At 38.6% G+C, this 18,364-nt stretch overlaps 1 protein-coding gene across 1 annotated transcript in view; it reads right to left on the reverse strand.

Moving 5' to 3' along the window:
• Positions 1-18,364, reverse strand: part of Greb1l (GREB1 like retinoic acid receptor coactivator) — a 124,270-nt gene that overhangs the window by 75,756 nt on the left and 30,150 nt on the right. The window contains exon 6 of the mRNA XM_033757414.1: positions 15,716-15,835. Within this exon, the coding sequence (XP_033613305.1) occupies positions 15,716-15,835 (120 nt within the window). The remainder of the gene's footprint in view (positions 1-15,715; positions 15,836-18,364) is intronic.

Genomic DNA, 18,364 nt, shown 5'->3' on the forward strand with positions numbered 1-18,364 from the left:
ACATAATTATACAATTTACACCACACACAGTGTTTGGAGGACAATTAACTAAGAGTTAATCTGAATGACCACACAAAATACTTCTGTAAATGGGCTGGGGATTTAGCTCAGTGGTGCCACTGCCAGCCTCATGAGTGCAAGGTCCCAAGTTCAATCCCTCGTACCAAAAAAACAAAACAAAACCAAACAAAAATTTCTGTAAACAAACTATTCAGGCTGTAAGGAAAACATTCACAGACTCCTAGAAATAATTTCAATTCCTTTCATTCTGAAGAAACTGCATTTAAGGACAAAGAATTGAATACGGGTGGGTGGGTTATTTTTGTATTAAAACAAGAATCAGTATTTTACAGTTTAAGAAACTTTATATATATACAAATTTAAAGACTGGGAATGGTACTAAATAGGCTTTTAAAAAAAGCAAAAAGGCTTTCAGTCTCATGTATCTATTTTACTTCAAAGACTTAAACTCTTTCTTTCTTTTTTCTTTTTTGGTACTGGGGATTGAACTCTTGTCCTTGCGCTTGCGAGGCAGTCGATGGAACCAATGAGCTAAATCCTGTGCCCTAAAGACTTAAATTCTTTCACACTGTGATCACTTGCAACAGACATAGCATGATCCAAAGCTCAAACACTCACAAGAAGTTTCACTATCTGTTTTATGTTTTCCCTTACATTTCTTTTTTCTACATCAGAGCATCCAACACTATTCCTGTAAATTGTATCTGTTACGTGTACAAGGTAACAGCAAAAGTTTTCTAACTGAGAAATAGTTCTTTCTCCTTTAAGATTTACAAACTACTGTTTGGGGAAACAATTAATTACATTTTGGGCTTTTTTGATGCTGTCATCCACATATTTTGAATTTTGAAAAGCCATGAGAATGTAAAATATTCTGAAAAATAAGAGAAAGGAGAAGAGGTTTGAAATGATATTAAGTTTAAAGCCTCACTGAGTAAAACATCATGGTATTAGTATACAAACAAAATAATGGAACAAAAAAGATAGTAAGAAACAGATGCAAATACACATGAGAATTTAGTATAAGGAAAATACAGCAGCTCAAATCAGCTATGAAAATGAAGCATCCAATAAACTTTGTTGAGACAAAGGGTTATAAAGAAAAAAAGTTGCCCAAGAAAAATTAGAAACATTTTAAAGATAAATTAAAATTAAACATAATATATGGGATGCCACTAAATACATACAGTCAGTCATCCCTAATTGTCTGGGAAAGTGGTTCTAGGACCCCTGCAGATGCTTAATTCTCCTATACAAAAGGGGACCATATGCACATGTAACCTGCATACTTCCTCCCTGATATAAATCATCTCTAGATTACCGATAATCAGTGTAATGCAATGTAACACAATGCGAAGAGGTGTTAAACTATATTGTGCAGGGGATAATGACAAGAAAAAAGGCTGTACATGTTCCATGGAAATGCAAGTTTTTCCAAATATATATATATATATATACATTTTTTTTTGAGGGGGTACTAGGGATTGAATTCAGGACCTTGCACTTGCAAGGAGACTATGGCACCACTGTGCTAAATCTCTGGCCCTCCAAATATTTTTGACCATCAGTCAGTTGACTATGGATGCAGAACACACAATGTGGAATCTGTGGAGGTTTAACCGGTGGCCACAGAGGGCCACCCTGGGGGCGGCTGTACACACCTGTATTAGGAAAAGAAAAAAAGATATAAGTAAAAAGAAGAAAGCAAAGAAAGACCTCAGATCAAGAGCCTTAAGATATGGATTTTTAAAAATAGAAGAGCAAACTGAATCCAAAGTAAGCAGAAATGAATAAAAATAGCAGAGCATATACGAATGAGAAACAATTGTGAAAATCCACAAACCAAACATTTGTTCTTTGAGTGTTACATTTTACTTCTCTTAATTCTAGTTTTTTTGGAACCGGGGATTGAACTCAGGTCCTTGCTCTTGCAAGGCAGGTCACCGAACCACTGAGCTAAATCCCCGGCGCCTTCTCTTAATTCTAGAATGATGTGAGACAGAGACAGAGAGATAGGACACAGATGAGATAGACAGATACACATTACTAAAATCAAGAATGAAGAGGGGACATCAGTGGCAACCCTAAAGAAACAAAGATTACACGTGAGAGCTGTGAACAACGCTACGCCACTGGGATGGACTGAACCGTGTCTCCCCAAATCCATGTGTGGAGGCCCTAACCCCCAGGGCCTTGGAATGTGACTGGGCCTGGAGACCGGGTCTTTCAGGAGGTAGGGAAGGTTAAGTGAGGTCCCAGGTGGATCTGAACCCGCACCACTGACGTCCGCATAAAAGAGGAAGATAATACAGATGCTGTGAACAGATGCAAGGCCACATGAGAACAAAAAAGACAGCGGTCTGCACCAACCCTACCAACATCTCAGTTTTGACCTCTAGCCTCTCAGGCTGTGAGAAAATTAAAAAAAAATTTTATTAGTGTTGTTATGGCAGCCCTGGCAAACTAACATTCTAGTTATAACTAACAAGCTAACTAGCTAGATAACTAACTAGATAACTAACAAACTAACAAGCTAGATAATTTCAATTAGATAATTAGATTGGACATGGACAAATTTCTAGAATAGAAATCACCAAAATTGATTTAGAAAGAGATACAAAGTCTATGGTGTGAAAAACTAAAAGTGTAAATAAGATCCAAATGGTATAATTGACAATGTGAAATAGGAAGAAAAGGGCTAAAGTTGATAGAGAAGTGTCACCATTTATTAAAGAGGCTATCTTTCTTCCAGTGAAGATATTTGGCCTCTTTGTCAAAGTAAGATGGTTGAGGGCTGGGGATTTAGCTCAGTGGTTCTGCCTCCTGCCTTGCAAGCACAAGGACCTGAGTTTGATCCCTGGTACCAAAAAAAAAAAAAAAAAAACAGTCTAAACATAACAAGAGACTGAATTAGTTAAAAAAAAAAAAAGAACAAGAACGAAAACCAAATCATCAACTCTCCACAAAGAAAAACCCGGACTCAGAAGATTTCATTAGAGAACTGTAGTACTGATGAAGTAATAACATTCCTGCACAAACTCCTCCAAAAAGTAGGAAAGAACAGGCCATTTCTCAACTTATCTTATGTACTCAATATTATCCTGATATCAAAACCAGAGAAAGATATCAAAAGAGAAGTGACCTACAGAGTGGTTTATAAAATTTATGCATAAAAAATGCTCAGAAAAAAAATACTAGCAAAGAGAATCTAGCAGCACATAAAAAGGCTTGTGTGTCTTATGACCAAGATTCATACAAGGCATCTAAGGTTGTTTAACATATAAAAATCTATCAATGTAATACATATTAGTGAAATAAGGGACAGAAGCACATGATCATCTCAATAGTCACAGATAAATAACTTGACAAAATTTGACTCTGTATCTTTGAGGGGGCGCTGGGGATCGAACTAAGATCCTTGAGCTTGCGAGGCAGGTGGTGGAATCACTGAGCTAAACCCCCAGCCCTCAACTCTGTATCTTGATAAAAAATACTCAACAAACAAGCAATAGAAAGGATTGTACTGGGGCCAGGGATTTAGCTCAGCGGTTCGGTGGCCTGCCTTGCAAGCACAAGGACCAGAGTTCAATCCCCGGTACCAAAAAAAAAAAAAAAAAAAAAAAAGAAAAAGAAAAAAGAAAGGATTGTACTTACCTTGATAAAAAGCATCCAGGAAAAAGCCACTGTTAACATGACTGATACTTAATGATAAAATACTACATGCTTTAATATCAAAGTATGATCTGGATGAAACTAAGATGTCCACTCTTGCCCCTTCTGTTTAATATTGTACAAAAGGTTCTATCTATGACAATTAGGAAGGAAATAAAATAAAATGTACACACGGTGGTAGGAAAAAGTAAAACCATGCATATTTAAAGATGGCACGATCGAGTCTGTGAATAAGGAGCCCAAAGGCTTATTTTGGCTCACGATTGCAGCCCCTGGCTGGCTGCTCCAAGACAAATGGTATGGCAGAGGAGCAGAGCAGAGCAAAGCTGCTTACAGCATGGCGGCCAGGAAGTAGAAAGCAAAGAGGAGCCGAGAGAGAGGTGAATCCTTCCAGGTGACATCACAAGTGACCCTGCACTTCCTAAGGGCACATTTGCAGCTGAACTCATTCATGAGCACAGCACCCCCACGATCCAGGCACATACCGGAAGCTCTGCCTCTGAGTGTAGGAGAGTTTGGGGGACATTCTAGGTCTAAACAATAACAATACTAAAAGCCATTTAAATACACACTTTTACCTAGAGAACTGTATGTTATATGAATCATATTTCAAACTATTACTTAAAAATACTAAAATTATAAAGCAGGGAAAATATTTTAAATTAATATCACAGATAATTATACTATACACTCCTATCACCAGAAACCAACACAGAGGGAAAAAACCCAACACTGCAGTGCTGGTGACCTAACTCATGTCCTCATGGGTCCACCTTTGATTTCAGCAGGGCTCCAGTGGATGGATCTGACTCCCAGGAACCTCCTACTTTAGGTTCACATCTAGTTCTTTCCCTTCTTCGGTGCTTTTTTTTTTTTTTTGTATTGGGGATTGAACCCAGGGCATTGAATCCAGGTCTTCAAACTTGATTTGCAACCAAATTTTTTTAAAGTTTTATTTTAAGACAGGGTCTCGCTAAGTTGCTATATTATTCAGGCTGGGCTCAAACTTGTGATCCTCCTGTCTCTTCCTCCCAAAGCACTGGGATTACAGGTGTTTGCCTCAAGGCCTGGCAACCTGGACATTTATTTACGTGTGAGAAACTGTACATATATTTATTCATTGCTAACTTGTTTGAAAGCAGTACAGGTGGCCATCAACCAGGAATAGTTCAAATAAACTATGGCATATATAGATTACATGATGGCAGGTAGTAGGAAAGCATGAATGGGGAAGATTTCTCCTGATTTGGAAAGATCTCTAAGACACAGCCGTATGAACACTGAAATGCAAGAGTGCACACAAATGTGTAAAAATTAGAATGTGTATTGTGCTTGACTGAACAGATAAAAAGGAAATCTAGAAAGATATGTAAGAAACTCATTACAGTGATTATCTGTTTGTCAGGGGAGGGCATGAAGCAACAAAGCGGGGGAAAAGAGCCCCACTTGACATGTATTTGAAGGTGTTATATATGCGTGTATATTCACATGCACATAGGTATAAATGTTAATTTAGCCACTCAACTTTTCTTTTAGCATTTTACTTTAAAAAAATATTTTTGCCTTCAATTTATTTGCATCTTTATATTTTAATTGTATTTCATGTAGGCGAAACAGAATGAGATCTTTTCTGAAGTCATATTTGATAATCTCTGCCTCTGAATTGGGGTGTTTATACCATTTACATTTACTGTGGTTTTTGGTGTGGGTAAGTCTGAATCATACTGCTGTTTGTTTCCTACTTTTCCCATTAGTCCTCTCTTCCTCTTTTCCACTTTCAGCCTTCTTTTGGATTAACCAAGTATTTTTCATGATTATATTTTATTTCCTTCGTTGCTTATCAACTAAAACTCTGGTTATTTTAGTAGATGCTTTAGGATCCACATAATATGTAACATAGTAAAACTTCAGATGGTGTTGTACAACTTCCCATTAATGTGCAGTATGCTTCCTTATTTCTCCTTCTTGCCTTTATGCTACTTTATACATTTTAATTTTACACACTTTACCTCATAAAAATGTTATTGTATTGGTATAGTAGTCAATTATCCCTTAAATAGAATTAAATATTATGCAAATCATATATACTTACTTTCCTATGCAGTTATTATTTCTCGTGGTTTTTACGCTTTGATGGTCAAAACTTTCACAGGTATGACTGGACATGGCTTTATGAACATTCCTAGATGTGAACGAATTGCGGAAATAGCTCACCTGTCTGCCAGACACTTATAATTGTGTAGTTTGTGCTTACTGTGCAGTGGGATAGTATACAGTAGCACAGGACAGTCTGGGACCTACTGTATTTTTGTGTTTGGTTTTTTTAGGCTTTATGTTGTATATTCGGGTCAAAGGTGTATAAGACTTACTTTGTTGGGCTTACAAATGAATATGACTTATGAACATTCTCCTGGAGACTTACTGTAATCTCGAAATGAAGGTCAGACATTATTTTTTTCGTGTTGGATGCTGGATATTTTTCTATTCCTATAAATATCCTTTGTTGTTGTTTTTGGTACTGGGGATCGAACTTGGGACCTTGCTCTTGTGAGGTGGGCAGTGGCACCACAGAGCTATATCCCCAGCCCTATAAATATCCTGAAACTTTGTTTGAGCAACCATTTATTCAGAAACAATTTGAATAGAAAAAGCCATTCATAAAGTGCTTCAGCATTATTTCATTTCTATAACATTAAAAAGGCAACAACTGCACTATTTTATGGGTGCATACATAGCGCAGTGATTATCCCTGAGCACAGGGAAAGGATGGGAGGGGGAAGGGAAAAGAAGAAAGAAGGTCACTGGCTGGGGCACAGTTTAGTTTTCCTTTAGGGTTCTGCTGTTATATTTTAGGCAGAATTGGAGCGGTACTCGGGTAAAACTAACTATTCTCCAATACTGGGACAGAACTCACTAAATGCTCTACTCAATGCCCAGCGAATTATATAGTCTTCCTGCTTGGCTGGTGGGAACAGCTGCTGTTCTTGACCCTGTGTGAATGCTGGGCAGTTTCCTTTAATCCCTGTGGATGATACTTTTACCAGCCTTAAGTGGTTTCTTCACATATAGGTACCACTTCCTACCACTCAACTCAAGGGATCTTCCGGCTCCACCGCTCCTGCCCCTCCCTGGCTCATGGTGTGGAGCCCTCTGAAGCCAGCACGCTGAGGCGCAGTAAGGCTCATTCACCTCTCATCTCCCGGAGATCATTGCCTTCACAGCCTGACAGACAGAGTCTTGAACACTATTTTTAATGTAGCTTTGTGTGTACTTTTTGTTGCTTCAGATAGAAGGATAAATGCAGTCCCTTTTCCCCAAAAAAGCACATGCTGAGTAGATCTGCTATTGATGTTTGGTGGGTGCGCCCCCTCTGCACTTCCTGCCTCTTGTTCTTCTCTTGAAATTGGAGACAACGTGAGCATTTCACAGACCCCTGGGTAGAGATGGATCTTTGCATCTCCATTTCCTATTACCCAGTAATTGCTCATAAAATTGTTCATAGGGAACAAGAGGATTTGAATTCTAGTTTTGTTACTTTCTTGTATTTTGAACTTAAACCATAAGCTACTATCTGTATTCCTTCACATGCAGAGAATGCTGAAGAAAAACTGGTAAAATGAAAATGTTTCCTACTGACCTATATGGTACTTCTGGCTTAATTCTGAGAAGTTCTGAATGTTTAATCTATGAAAGACATAAAATTCAAAAAGTGAAACAAATACGCTAAAATAACACTTCTCCCATAAACCATTATTTTTTTCTTTTAGTACATGCCTTATCCACATTACCTTTTGATGTATTATAACAAAAACAAGAGTTTTAATATTAATTTTCTTAACAATTATTTCCTGGGTGGCTGTACAGTGTTCATAATGATCTTTTTTAGCATCTTCATCCCGTGTGGATGCCTTGATTTATTCAACTATTTTTATACTAAGTTGCTTCTCCTTTTTAGTTAATATAGAAGGATATCTTGCCTCTCCTTTTGGGTTATATTCTTAGCTAGTCTTCTAAGTGAGATTACCAGAGCAAAAGGGTATAAATATTTTTAATGTTCTCATTACACATTGCCAAGTCGCTTTCTTAAAAGGTCTTATCACTGTTCACCTTCACCAGTCTGACGAGAGTGTCAGTTTCACCATGTCCTTGTCAGCACTGTATATTATCACTTTGAGTGTTTTGGCTAATGTGATAGGTGACAATGACTTTTCACTGTTATGACTTACACTTTCCTTATATCTACAAAGAGTCATTCTTCAGTATACTTGCCAAGTACTTGTGTTTTTCTTTTGCAAGATAACTCTTCCAAGTGCATTCATGGCTTCCAGCCTCCCCTCCTGTCTTAGAGGGAAGCAATGATTGGTTTCTTGCCCCTCCCACTCATTCATTCATTCACCGCATATTTACTGAGCCTCTCTGCTATGCCGGGTACTACACCAGGCTGTGGGGATGCACTGCAGAAAGAAGACACGGCCCTCGACTAGGAGGAGTTTACAATGTAAAATAAGAGTTTATACACTCAATACGTTGTTAGGAAGGGGGAAATCTGCCAGCCAAAGTGTTACCACGTGTAGAAAAAGGGACTGTTTTGGTAAAGCATTAACTGAATATTCATGAGGAACTAATTTGGAAGAACTTTTTTTTCCAGTATCAGGGATCAAACTCAGGACCTTGTGCTTGCCAGGCAGGCACGGTGCCACTGAGCTGCACTTCCAGCCCCTGGAAAAATAACTTTTGTTTACCTGGGCCTCAGGGTTGTACCTCAGGGAAGAAAGCTTAACATACAAAGGAGGACAAATCTAAAGAGGACAGTATGAACACAGCTACACTGTAGAGAAAGTTAAGTGATGCTTTCTTATAAAAGCTTCTTTCTCAACAGCTGTCCCTGGGAGCAGAGAAGGTCTATGGGTTGGGGTGGAAACTAAGTTAGTTAGCAGTTGTGTGAGCAAGGCAGGCCTGGGTTGGATGCAGCACATCATGGAATGCTGTGGACACACAGAAGCATCATGAAAGCTCTGAACTCTCAGAAGTCAAAGCAAAGGAGGCCAAGAGGTGGCACAGAAGGACGCATGTTGGGCACTTCCTACCTCTTCCCTCCTGAAGAAAAAGGCAGCCATGAGGCGCCACACCAAAGCACTGACCTGAGGGAGTAGAGCTGCCAGCCGGCACCATGAAGTGGGTGGGTTTGCTCCACCACACCCCCCTACTGGGATGTTCGGCCTCACCACAGGGCCAAGAGCAACAAAGCCAGATGGCCTTGGACTGAAACCTCTGAAACCGGAAGCCAAAGTAAACTTCTCCTCATTAGTCTATTACCTCAGGAATCTGTCAGGTAACAGAAAGTCAGCTGGTACAACCACCATCTACGTCAAGAGAAAGGACAGAAACAAAACTCTCCTAGCAGCTAGTAGCCTCCTTTCTCCCGCTCCCATCCCATCTTCCTCCCGTGTCCAGAGTGAGTCGCTGTGTTATATGCGTACTGGTAACATGGTTTTGCCTTTTTTTGAACAACACAGAAATGAAACAATATTGAACTGAGCCTTCTGCAACTTACTTTTATGTCTCACTACCATGATTTGTAAGATCCATCTATATTGTTGGATGCAGGTAGCTGTTCATTTCCAGTGCTAGATGGCATTTTGTTACATAAATATATTCATTTTTATTCCCCACTGTATTATTGAACATTTGAGCTGTTTTCATCTTCTGAGGCACACTGCTACAAACAATCTTGTACCTATCCATCTCTTGGTATACACGTGCAAGAATTTAAGGAAAAGAATAGCCATATTACAGGGCATGTACATTTTTTACTTTCCTATGTATTACAAACTACTTGCAAAGTAGTGGCATTAGCCAACACTCTTAGCAGCAGTGTGTATTGGTTCCTGTTTGTTTTAAGTCTTTGCCAACGTTTGCTATTATCATAATTCAAGCCATTGCCAATTTGGCAATTATATAACAGTATCTCATATTTTTACTCTAATTTCCCTAATTACCAAAGTGGCTAATAATTTTTTCATATAATTTTTGGCCATTTGGGCTTTCTCTTTTCTGAGTGCCTCTTGATGTCTTTGCTCAATTTCTTCTATTGATGTGTCTGTTTCTTGATTCATAGGCATTCTTTAAAGTTCTTGACACTTGTCTTTTAGTTGTATGTGTTATACCTACTGTCTCCCAATTTATGGCTTGTGTTTTACTCTCTTTATGGTGCCTTCTAATAATTAAAAGTTACAATTATAATGGAGCAGAATAAATAATCATTACTTTTTGTCTTGAAAGGTATCCTTACTGGTCCTGTGGTCATAAAGGTATTTTACAACATTTTCTGAAAGCTTGATAATTTATCTTTCATATTTAGATCTTCTAGCTACCTGGGATTAATTTAAAATCTGGGGGTGCACCGGGGATTTAACCCAGATGCCTTGCTCTGAGCTCTATCTCCTCCTTCCCTTCCTCCTTTTCCTTCTTTCCTCCTATCTTTTCTTCTTTCTACATTTAGATAGGGTTTCACTGACTCACAATGTTACCAAGGCTAGACTCAAACTGTGATCCTCCTGCCTTAACCTCCTAGAGTACTGGGATTAGAGGAGTACACCACCACACGCAGCCTGATTTTTCAAAATAGTATAAAACGGGGCTCAATGTCATTTTTCCCATGTAGAATATCCAATTTCTGAGCACTATTCACTGAAAAGTCCTACTGATCAGCAAATCGTCTCTGTTAAGCCTGAAATTCACACGTGGCACGTGACTCTGTTGTGAGACATTCTGCTCTGTTCTATGGCTGTGTCTATTCCTGTGCCCCACCTTGCCTTCACTGGTAAAGCTTTGTGAGGTTGGTGAAGTCCTCTCATGACTGCTCTAATATACAAGGGTAGGAGAGCAATGGGATTGTATTAATTTGCACCTACAGTGCTCACAGAGGAGAAGATCCATCTCATAGACCACATCTCTGGCTCCAATAACAGGGCTCTCTTCATTAGGCAGAGAAGGCATTATGAACAAGGTCAATGACACACAAAAGGGCTTAGGAAATCTAAACTTCATGTACTGCAAACATGTACTAACAAAAAAAAATTTAATAAATAAAAATCTGAAGGGAATAATGGGAGAAGTGTTTTTCCTTTATTTGCAGGGCTAGGGATTAAACTCAGTCCTCGCACATGCTGGGTAACTGTTCTATCACTGAGCTACATCCCCAGTCTGAAGAAAGTGTTGGAATATATAATTTTAACACATTCATCTTCATGCCAACACAGTCATAAAATGTCATTTTAAATATTTTTCTACAAGGGGTCCACATAGGCAGAGGTACCTAGAGGCCCCACCAAAAGTTATACAATGGCCCTATCTAGTAAGAGTTTTCTTTACAGTTGCTCTATTAATTATGTGGCACAGCTTGGATAGCTCATCTGTCCCTCTCTACAAGCCAGGGGAATAAAAACATGTGTCCTCCTAATGGTAGAAGAGCATATCATCTCCATTGGAAAAAACAGCACACACCAGTAAATTTAATCCCCCAGTGCTAATTTCAAATTTAAATAAACATGGAGTTCAAAAACATTTATTTCCAGGTGCTAGAGGACACAGGGATAAACAGAAGGAACATAAACTTCCTAGGATATAAGAGATTAAGATGGTAAGCAAGGTCACACAAGACATATGATAGCAAGGCTGTCAGTTCTTACCAAACTGCAAAGCAGGCATTAACTTCATTTTTACAAAAGAAGAAACAATGGCATAGAACAACTGAGTGGCTTATCCCAAGCCTCAACCAATGTATACCAGGCAGGGCATTTGAATAACAGGACTCCGACCCCAAGACTTGGTCTGAGACAGTGCTCATCACAGAAAAGACACTCAATAAGCCAGATAATATAGAACTGAGTGTCACCCCAAAGGATCATATATTTTCTCACATCAGCCTTTCAATCTACCTTTTACAGATTTATTAAAGCATATTTTACATGTCATAAAATTACCCCATTTCAAGTAGACAATTTAGTGGTTTTTAATAAATGTACCAAGCAGTGCAATCATTGCTATAAATCAATTTTAAAACATTTTTGTCGCCCAGTAAGCCTCATGCCCATTTTCTGTTAATCTTCATTCCTACTCCCTGCTCTTAGGCAAGCACTAATACACTTCCTATCTCTATAAACATGCCTTTTTTGCACAACTCACATAAACAATATCATAAAATATTTGAACTCTTTTGCCTGGTTTCTTTCACGTTTTTCATAAGCATCCACGAGGCAGCGTATGTTAACATTTTGTTCTTTGTTATTGATGAACGGCATTCTATTATATGAACACACAATATTTAGTTTCTCCATTCAGGACTGACATTTAGGATATCTCCAGTTTTTGATCCTACTAATAATGCTGTTACAAATCTCTGCACACATGTTGTTGTGAAGATATAGGTTTTCATTTTTCTTGGGTAGAGACCTGGGGGAGGAATGGCCTGGGTTCTATGGTAATTTTATGTTGAACTTTTTGAGAAACTTACAAGTTATATTCCAAAGTGACTGCCATGTGGCTCCAGCATATCCCTCACAGCAAAGTTAGAAGGTTCTAATTTCCCTACATCCACATCCATTTGTTACTGTCTTTTCTTTTCTTTTTTTTTTTTGCTACCAAGGATTGAACTCAGTACCTTGTGCTTGTGAGACAGGTGAAGGAACCACTGAGCTAAATCCCTGGCTCGACTGTCTTTTTATTCTAATCATTTAAGTAGGTATGAACTGGTATCTTATTATGGTTCTGATTTACATTTCTCTAATTACTAGTGATATGGAACACCTTTTTTTGGTCACTTGTTTATATTTTCTATAGAAATGCCTATCCTGTATCCTTGGCCCATGTTTTGATTGGATTATCTTATTACTGGTTTATCATTATATATATTCTAGATGCTAATGCTTTATTAGATTTGTGTTTTACAAATATTTTCCCAGTCTGTTGTTTATCTTTTCATTTTCTTAGTGGTGTCACATGAGATGTAAAAGTTTTGAATTTCAGTCAGGGCCATTTTATCAATTTTTCATAAATGAATGCTTACATTTATATATTTCTGACAAATGCAACTCATTGAAGACAGCCTGGCAAACAAATGGCCTGGGACAATTCAACAGCCACCTGCACAAAGATGAACAGAGCTGGGCAGAGTGGCATGTGCTTGTGCATCCCTGTACTCTGGGAGGCTGAGGCACAAGTACAAGTTTGAGCCTAAGCTGAGCAACTTAGGTGGCTTAGCAAGATTGTGTCTCAAGATAAAAAATAAAAAAGAGCTAGGGTGTAACTCAGTGAGGAAGGCCCTGGGTTCAATTTCCAGTTCCAGGGGGATTTTAAAAAAGATGAATTTAGACTTTCACTTACACCATACATAAAAATTAACTCAAAATGGCCCACTGACTTAAACTTCAAGATTGTAACAATAAAGCCTTTAGAAGGAAACATGGGACCTTTCAAAGTCTTTGGTTAGAAGAAATTTCTTTTTCATCTATTCCAGAATCCCTGTTCTGATCAAACACAATGTGTGTGTCATGTGTACACGCATGTGTGCATGGCAGGTGTGTATAGTGTCGGCAGAGGTAGACATAGCCACTTTCTGTCAAAAGGAGGAAATACTTCACTGGGATTGGTGACTAAAGTTTGAATTATCAATGACATAAAAATGTTGAAAGAAAATATGCAAGGGATAAGTGGCAAGTCAGCCAGAATAGAACATCCAGAACTTGGCAGGAATAAAGCTGGGTAAAGCAATAAATTAATCCCCTCTTCAAATAGTACACAATGAGTACCCACATTTAAGGCTAAGAAACAGGGAATGCAGGTGGTAACGGACCGGTTAAGATCAAGGAAAAGACAAATCTCCCACAGAAAGTTGAATCTTAATCTATGAGTTTAAAAGATGTTTACATAAAGTTATTATTATTATTATTGTTTTGGTACCAGGGATTGAATTTGGGACCTCGCGCTTGAGAGGCAGGCGGCGGCACCACTGAGCTAAATCCCTGGCCTGCTAATGTAGAATTTTTACAGCCAACTGCCTTCAACGTGTGTTAGAAGAAATCACTGAAGCATCTATAAACGTAAATTCATCAATACAAAATTGTTAGATACAAAGCCTCACTTACGAAGGTATTTTCTTCTAGTAGATTCCCCGGATTGCACTTCAAATTGTCAGTGACTATTTCGTGGTTAGACCGTCTCTTCCACCCCACAGGGGGACGCAGGGGAATGCTGGAATAACGCTTGGCTCCTTGTGTTCACCGTGAGTCACTGAGTGACCTTCTCCTTGCCTTGCCTGTGTCTCATCATGGAGCTGGGGAATCTTTTGCTAAAGTCCAAATCTTTGCAAAACCCCAATTGCCTCTTTCAGAATGAAATTTATTTTCAAAACATACTGTCTGGTACAATTAAATTATTTTATTGCTTACTGGCATTTTAATATCTTTGCATTACTTTCAGGTACACCTTGTTATTTATACATCTACCTTCCCTCATAGGAAAAGAAACATGTTTTATTGTGTTTTAATCCCTTTTATGAGTGGTTTTTAAATCACTAGACCCCTGCTTTGTAACATATGATAAGGTTCTTGGAACATAATAAACACTTGATATATTTTGGTTGGAATGAAGTAAATATTAATTTTTAGTACTACAGTTTTAAAGTTACATTTGATTAGACTCAAGGTCCAATGCCAGATAATATACCACTGAATATGTCAAATTACTAAAATAATATTCTAGGAAAGACACATACGTTCGTCACTAATGCAGTGAAGGGTAATCCCTCAATGCCAAGAGCCAAATGCCAACTTTTTCCATGTCACCCAGTGACATGGTGTTCCCTTATTTAGTCTATGGAGAAATGTTCTATCCTCTGAGGTCATAGGCTTTACCTAAGTCTCCTGCACAGTGTGAAAGTTGGACCTTTTTCCTTGAGACTGAGGACTGAGTATGGGAATATAAAGCAAGAAGTGCTCCAAGCAAAACCAGCCTTATTATCTTTGCATCATTGCTAACATGTTCTAATAATCATTTCCATCTCCAAAAAAATGTAGAAACAATTTATTAGCTCATCACAAGTTCACATAAATCTGAAAGAGGAGTGCTAAGTAGTGTATAAAGATATTTTTCTTTCTGACTTCTTGTTATTGAGTGGACATTGGCAAAACACACAGGCGATGAAGTTTAGCACTTCACAAAAAACAAATTAATTCACAAACTCTCAAAATACTATACTTTCCCTCTTGCCTGAGATCCAGCTGCACTATTTCTGAGTAATTTTCTCTACTTCTATCTGCGGGGACCTTTCCAGTTACCACTCCCAGCCTTGAGCAACCTGGAGCCATTTAAGTCTCACTTAAGAGTCTTAACCTGACCTCAGGGCCTGGGCCAGTGCTCTCTATTGTAAGAATTTTTAGAAGCCTTGGCCTAGTAGCTAATCTGCTCAGCATCAGATTTGCTGCTCTGATACTGGAACCTGGCTTCAGGCACTAAGATTTTACCTGGTTATTTGTAACCAAGCCCCTATCTCGTACCACTAGAAACTAGATCCTGGATCCATTCATCCAGGGTGACCCACAATCCTTCCTTGGGACGTTGTGCTGTGTCTCACTTGGTGCAGTACTTCTCGTAGTGCTCTGTGGGTTTATGTAGCGACTCCCTGGGGACTCAGTCTTCAAAGTGTGTCCCAGGTACACACCACATTCTATCTGTGACATCTGGATCTCCACTTATTGTGTATTGTCAGATGCCCCTGAAGTCACGTCTATGCTCGAGCTAAATTTCCTACCAAATGTCAGTTCCTTTCTCCACCCTCTGCCTCGACACTGGCGGGATTGTTGGGACTTGAGTCCTGGCCAGGCACAGACTGATCCATCTCAATGCTGACCTCTAATTCTAATACTCAAGTAGCTCAAGCGATACCTTTATTTTACAATATTTCTAAAGATGCTTCACTAAAAATATATACGCTGGCTGAAATGCCAAAAGGTATTCCCCGTACCTGTCTGAGTGAATCCTGCTTTGTATCCATTAGTTGTCCCATTTTCTGGGGTCACAGCTGATACTGAAGAGTTTGGTTTAATAGAGTGGCAAGTTGTAGAGGATTGTCGGCTTCTACATTCTGAAAAGGAATAAAAATGGTATTATATGAAGACATCAAACCCCATTCGGTACAAATAGGTACTAGGGACACAAAGTGCTCCTGTATTACTGATAGCCACTACTTTACCACAGGGCCCTACTCCCTAATGCTGACCCCAACATTATTCTAGTGAATAGTTCTTCCTGGAGCCAGATGTCAGGCCTGGAAGGAAAAGCACCACCAGGCCCTAGTTCCCCACAGACTAGTTCCTGGGGGGACAGCACTCACACATCCAGTGTAGTGAAGCTGGTTCAAGAAGGAGGTTGAAATATCAGTAATTTCTAAAAACCCAGTAAGCTTCAGAAACACAAATCTTCTGACTAGAATTTACAGAATTTAAAAGTCTAGTAGCCTTCAACATTTTCTACTCAACCTTAATTTGTGTTAAAAAAAAGAAACAAAGAAAAATGTGCAAATAAAAAAGAAAAAGAAATTCCCAAATTATTATTATTCTAAGTTATTAATAAAGGTACACATGGATGATATTCAAAATGATTACTAATTATGCAGTTCCAAGCTCCATATTAAGGGGCTCACTGTGTAGTTCAGGCTGACCTTGAACTCACTATGAAGCCCAGGCTGGCCTCTAACTTTTAGTGATACTCCTGCCTCAGCCTTCTGGGTGCTAGGGCCTCAGGCATGCACCACTATGGCTGGCTAAGCTTCACATTAAGTGTCTATTAGTGGGACTCTGGTAGGACACCTTAACAGTGCTTTGCACTGATTCAGGTAGATAGCAAATACTATGACAGCCTGTTGGACTGTAAGTTCCAACCAAATTACTGAATAGTAGTCTTAGAAAGTAGTGTACAAAACAAGAATAGAAATGGTTGTATGTGACAAAGTTAAGTTAAAGGGTCCCTTAGAGGGCTTCCAAGTTGATAGGATAGGCACAGGGCTGAAGGCTGATTTCTCAAGTGTCTGCCCTACGACCTTCTATAAAAAGCTAATGCACAGCTGGGGATGTAGCTCAGTGGCACTGCATTTGTATGGCAAGCACAAGGTCCTGAGTTCGATCCCCAGTACCAGAAAAAAAAAAAAGCTATTGTACTTTGGCCTACAAGCCTGTTTCCACATTATGTGTGTTATATGCATATATGTATTTAATATTATATTTTTTTACTTATGCATAGGAACATATACAATTCCAATTTCAAACTGCTACTGCTCTAAACAGGAGGCTTCTTAAACAAATGCTATTCTTCAACAGAAAGATGAGTTCTTTTTTTTTTTAGAAAGATGAGTTCTCATTAGGCACTAAAGAAAAAATTAAAGACATCTGAATAAATACACTTGCTAAAAAATAAAGTTCAAAGGTAGAGACATGATCTCTATTCTTACCCTTCAAAATTTATTAGCATAAAGAACTGTCTCTAATTCACTGTGCTTATGATTCAGTGGCTGCAAGCTTTAAATTTTGATGACACTCAGCTTGGAACGTGTAGTTATTTCACAAGGAATTACACAATTGCACTTCAAATGCAACCAAGAATAACTATAATGAAAGACTCAGAGACAAATCTGCTATAGTAACTGGAATTTATTATGCTATTTTTCATGGTCAGGCAAAAATCTTATAGAGGCAATAAACAGAAACATTACAGAGAGTTATTCTACAGAAAAAAACTCAGTATCAATAAACTATTAGATAGGTTAAGGGATTAGATAATCTATTACATCAGAGCAATGCTAGAACTTGTAGCAATTCCCATCAAACACATAAAGTGGGGCTGGGGATTTAGTGCCTGCCTCACAAGTACAAGATCCTGAGTTTGAGCTCTGGTACCAAACAAAACAAAACACACATGAAGATGTCAAGTTTCAACTGGATTTTTTCTTTTTCTTTCCAGTCCTGGGATTTAACTTAGTGCCTCCACATGGAGCTACACAGCTTTTTTTTTTTTTTAATTTTGAGACAAGTTTCACTAATTCACTAAATTGCTCACACACACACACACACACACCCACCCAGTACCGGGGATCAAACTTGGATCCTGGCGCTTGCGAAGCAGATGCTGAAACCACCGAGCTAAATCCCTGGCCCTACCATCATCCTTTAAAGATTCATCTTTACAGACAGCGTAGTTAAGTTCTTCCAAATTAAAATGAAAAAACAAAACAAAACCTTACCAACTTAATAGTGTATTTTCCCAAGTATTATGAAAACTGCATCGCTTAGGTCCAGTTAAAATAGAAAAATGAGGGCCAGGGATTTATTTCAGTGGTTCCACCTCCTGCCTTGCAAGCACAAGGACCTGAGTTTGATCCCCGGTAACAGAAAAAATAAAAATGAGACACTTGAGAATTACCAAAGAATTTAAGTAAAGTAAAAAGAGCATCAACCACTTTGAGGTCCTACTAAGACAGGAGAGCTTTTTCAGGAGAGAAAGAGCTCATTTCCCCACTGAGAGCTTCATACATTTCCTGGAGACACACATTTTACTAAACTTCAATATCTTTTAAGAACAAGAAGGAGCAGGTCCAACAACCTACTTGAGGGCTTTACAT

Source organism: Fukomys damarensis, unplaced genomic scaffold (genome assembly GCF_012274545.1).
Source record: "Fukomys damarensis isolate Sample0158 unplaced genomic scaffold, DMR_v1.0_HiC HiC_scaffold_30, whole genome shotgun sequence".
Classification (NCBI taxonomy): Eukaryota; Metazoa; Chordata; class Mammalia; order Rodentia; family Bathyergidae; genus Fukomys; species Fukomys damarensis.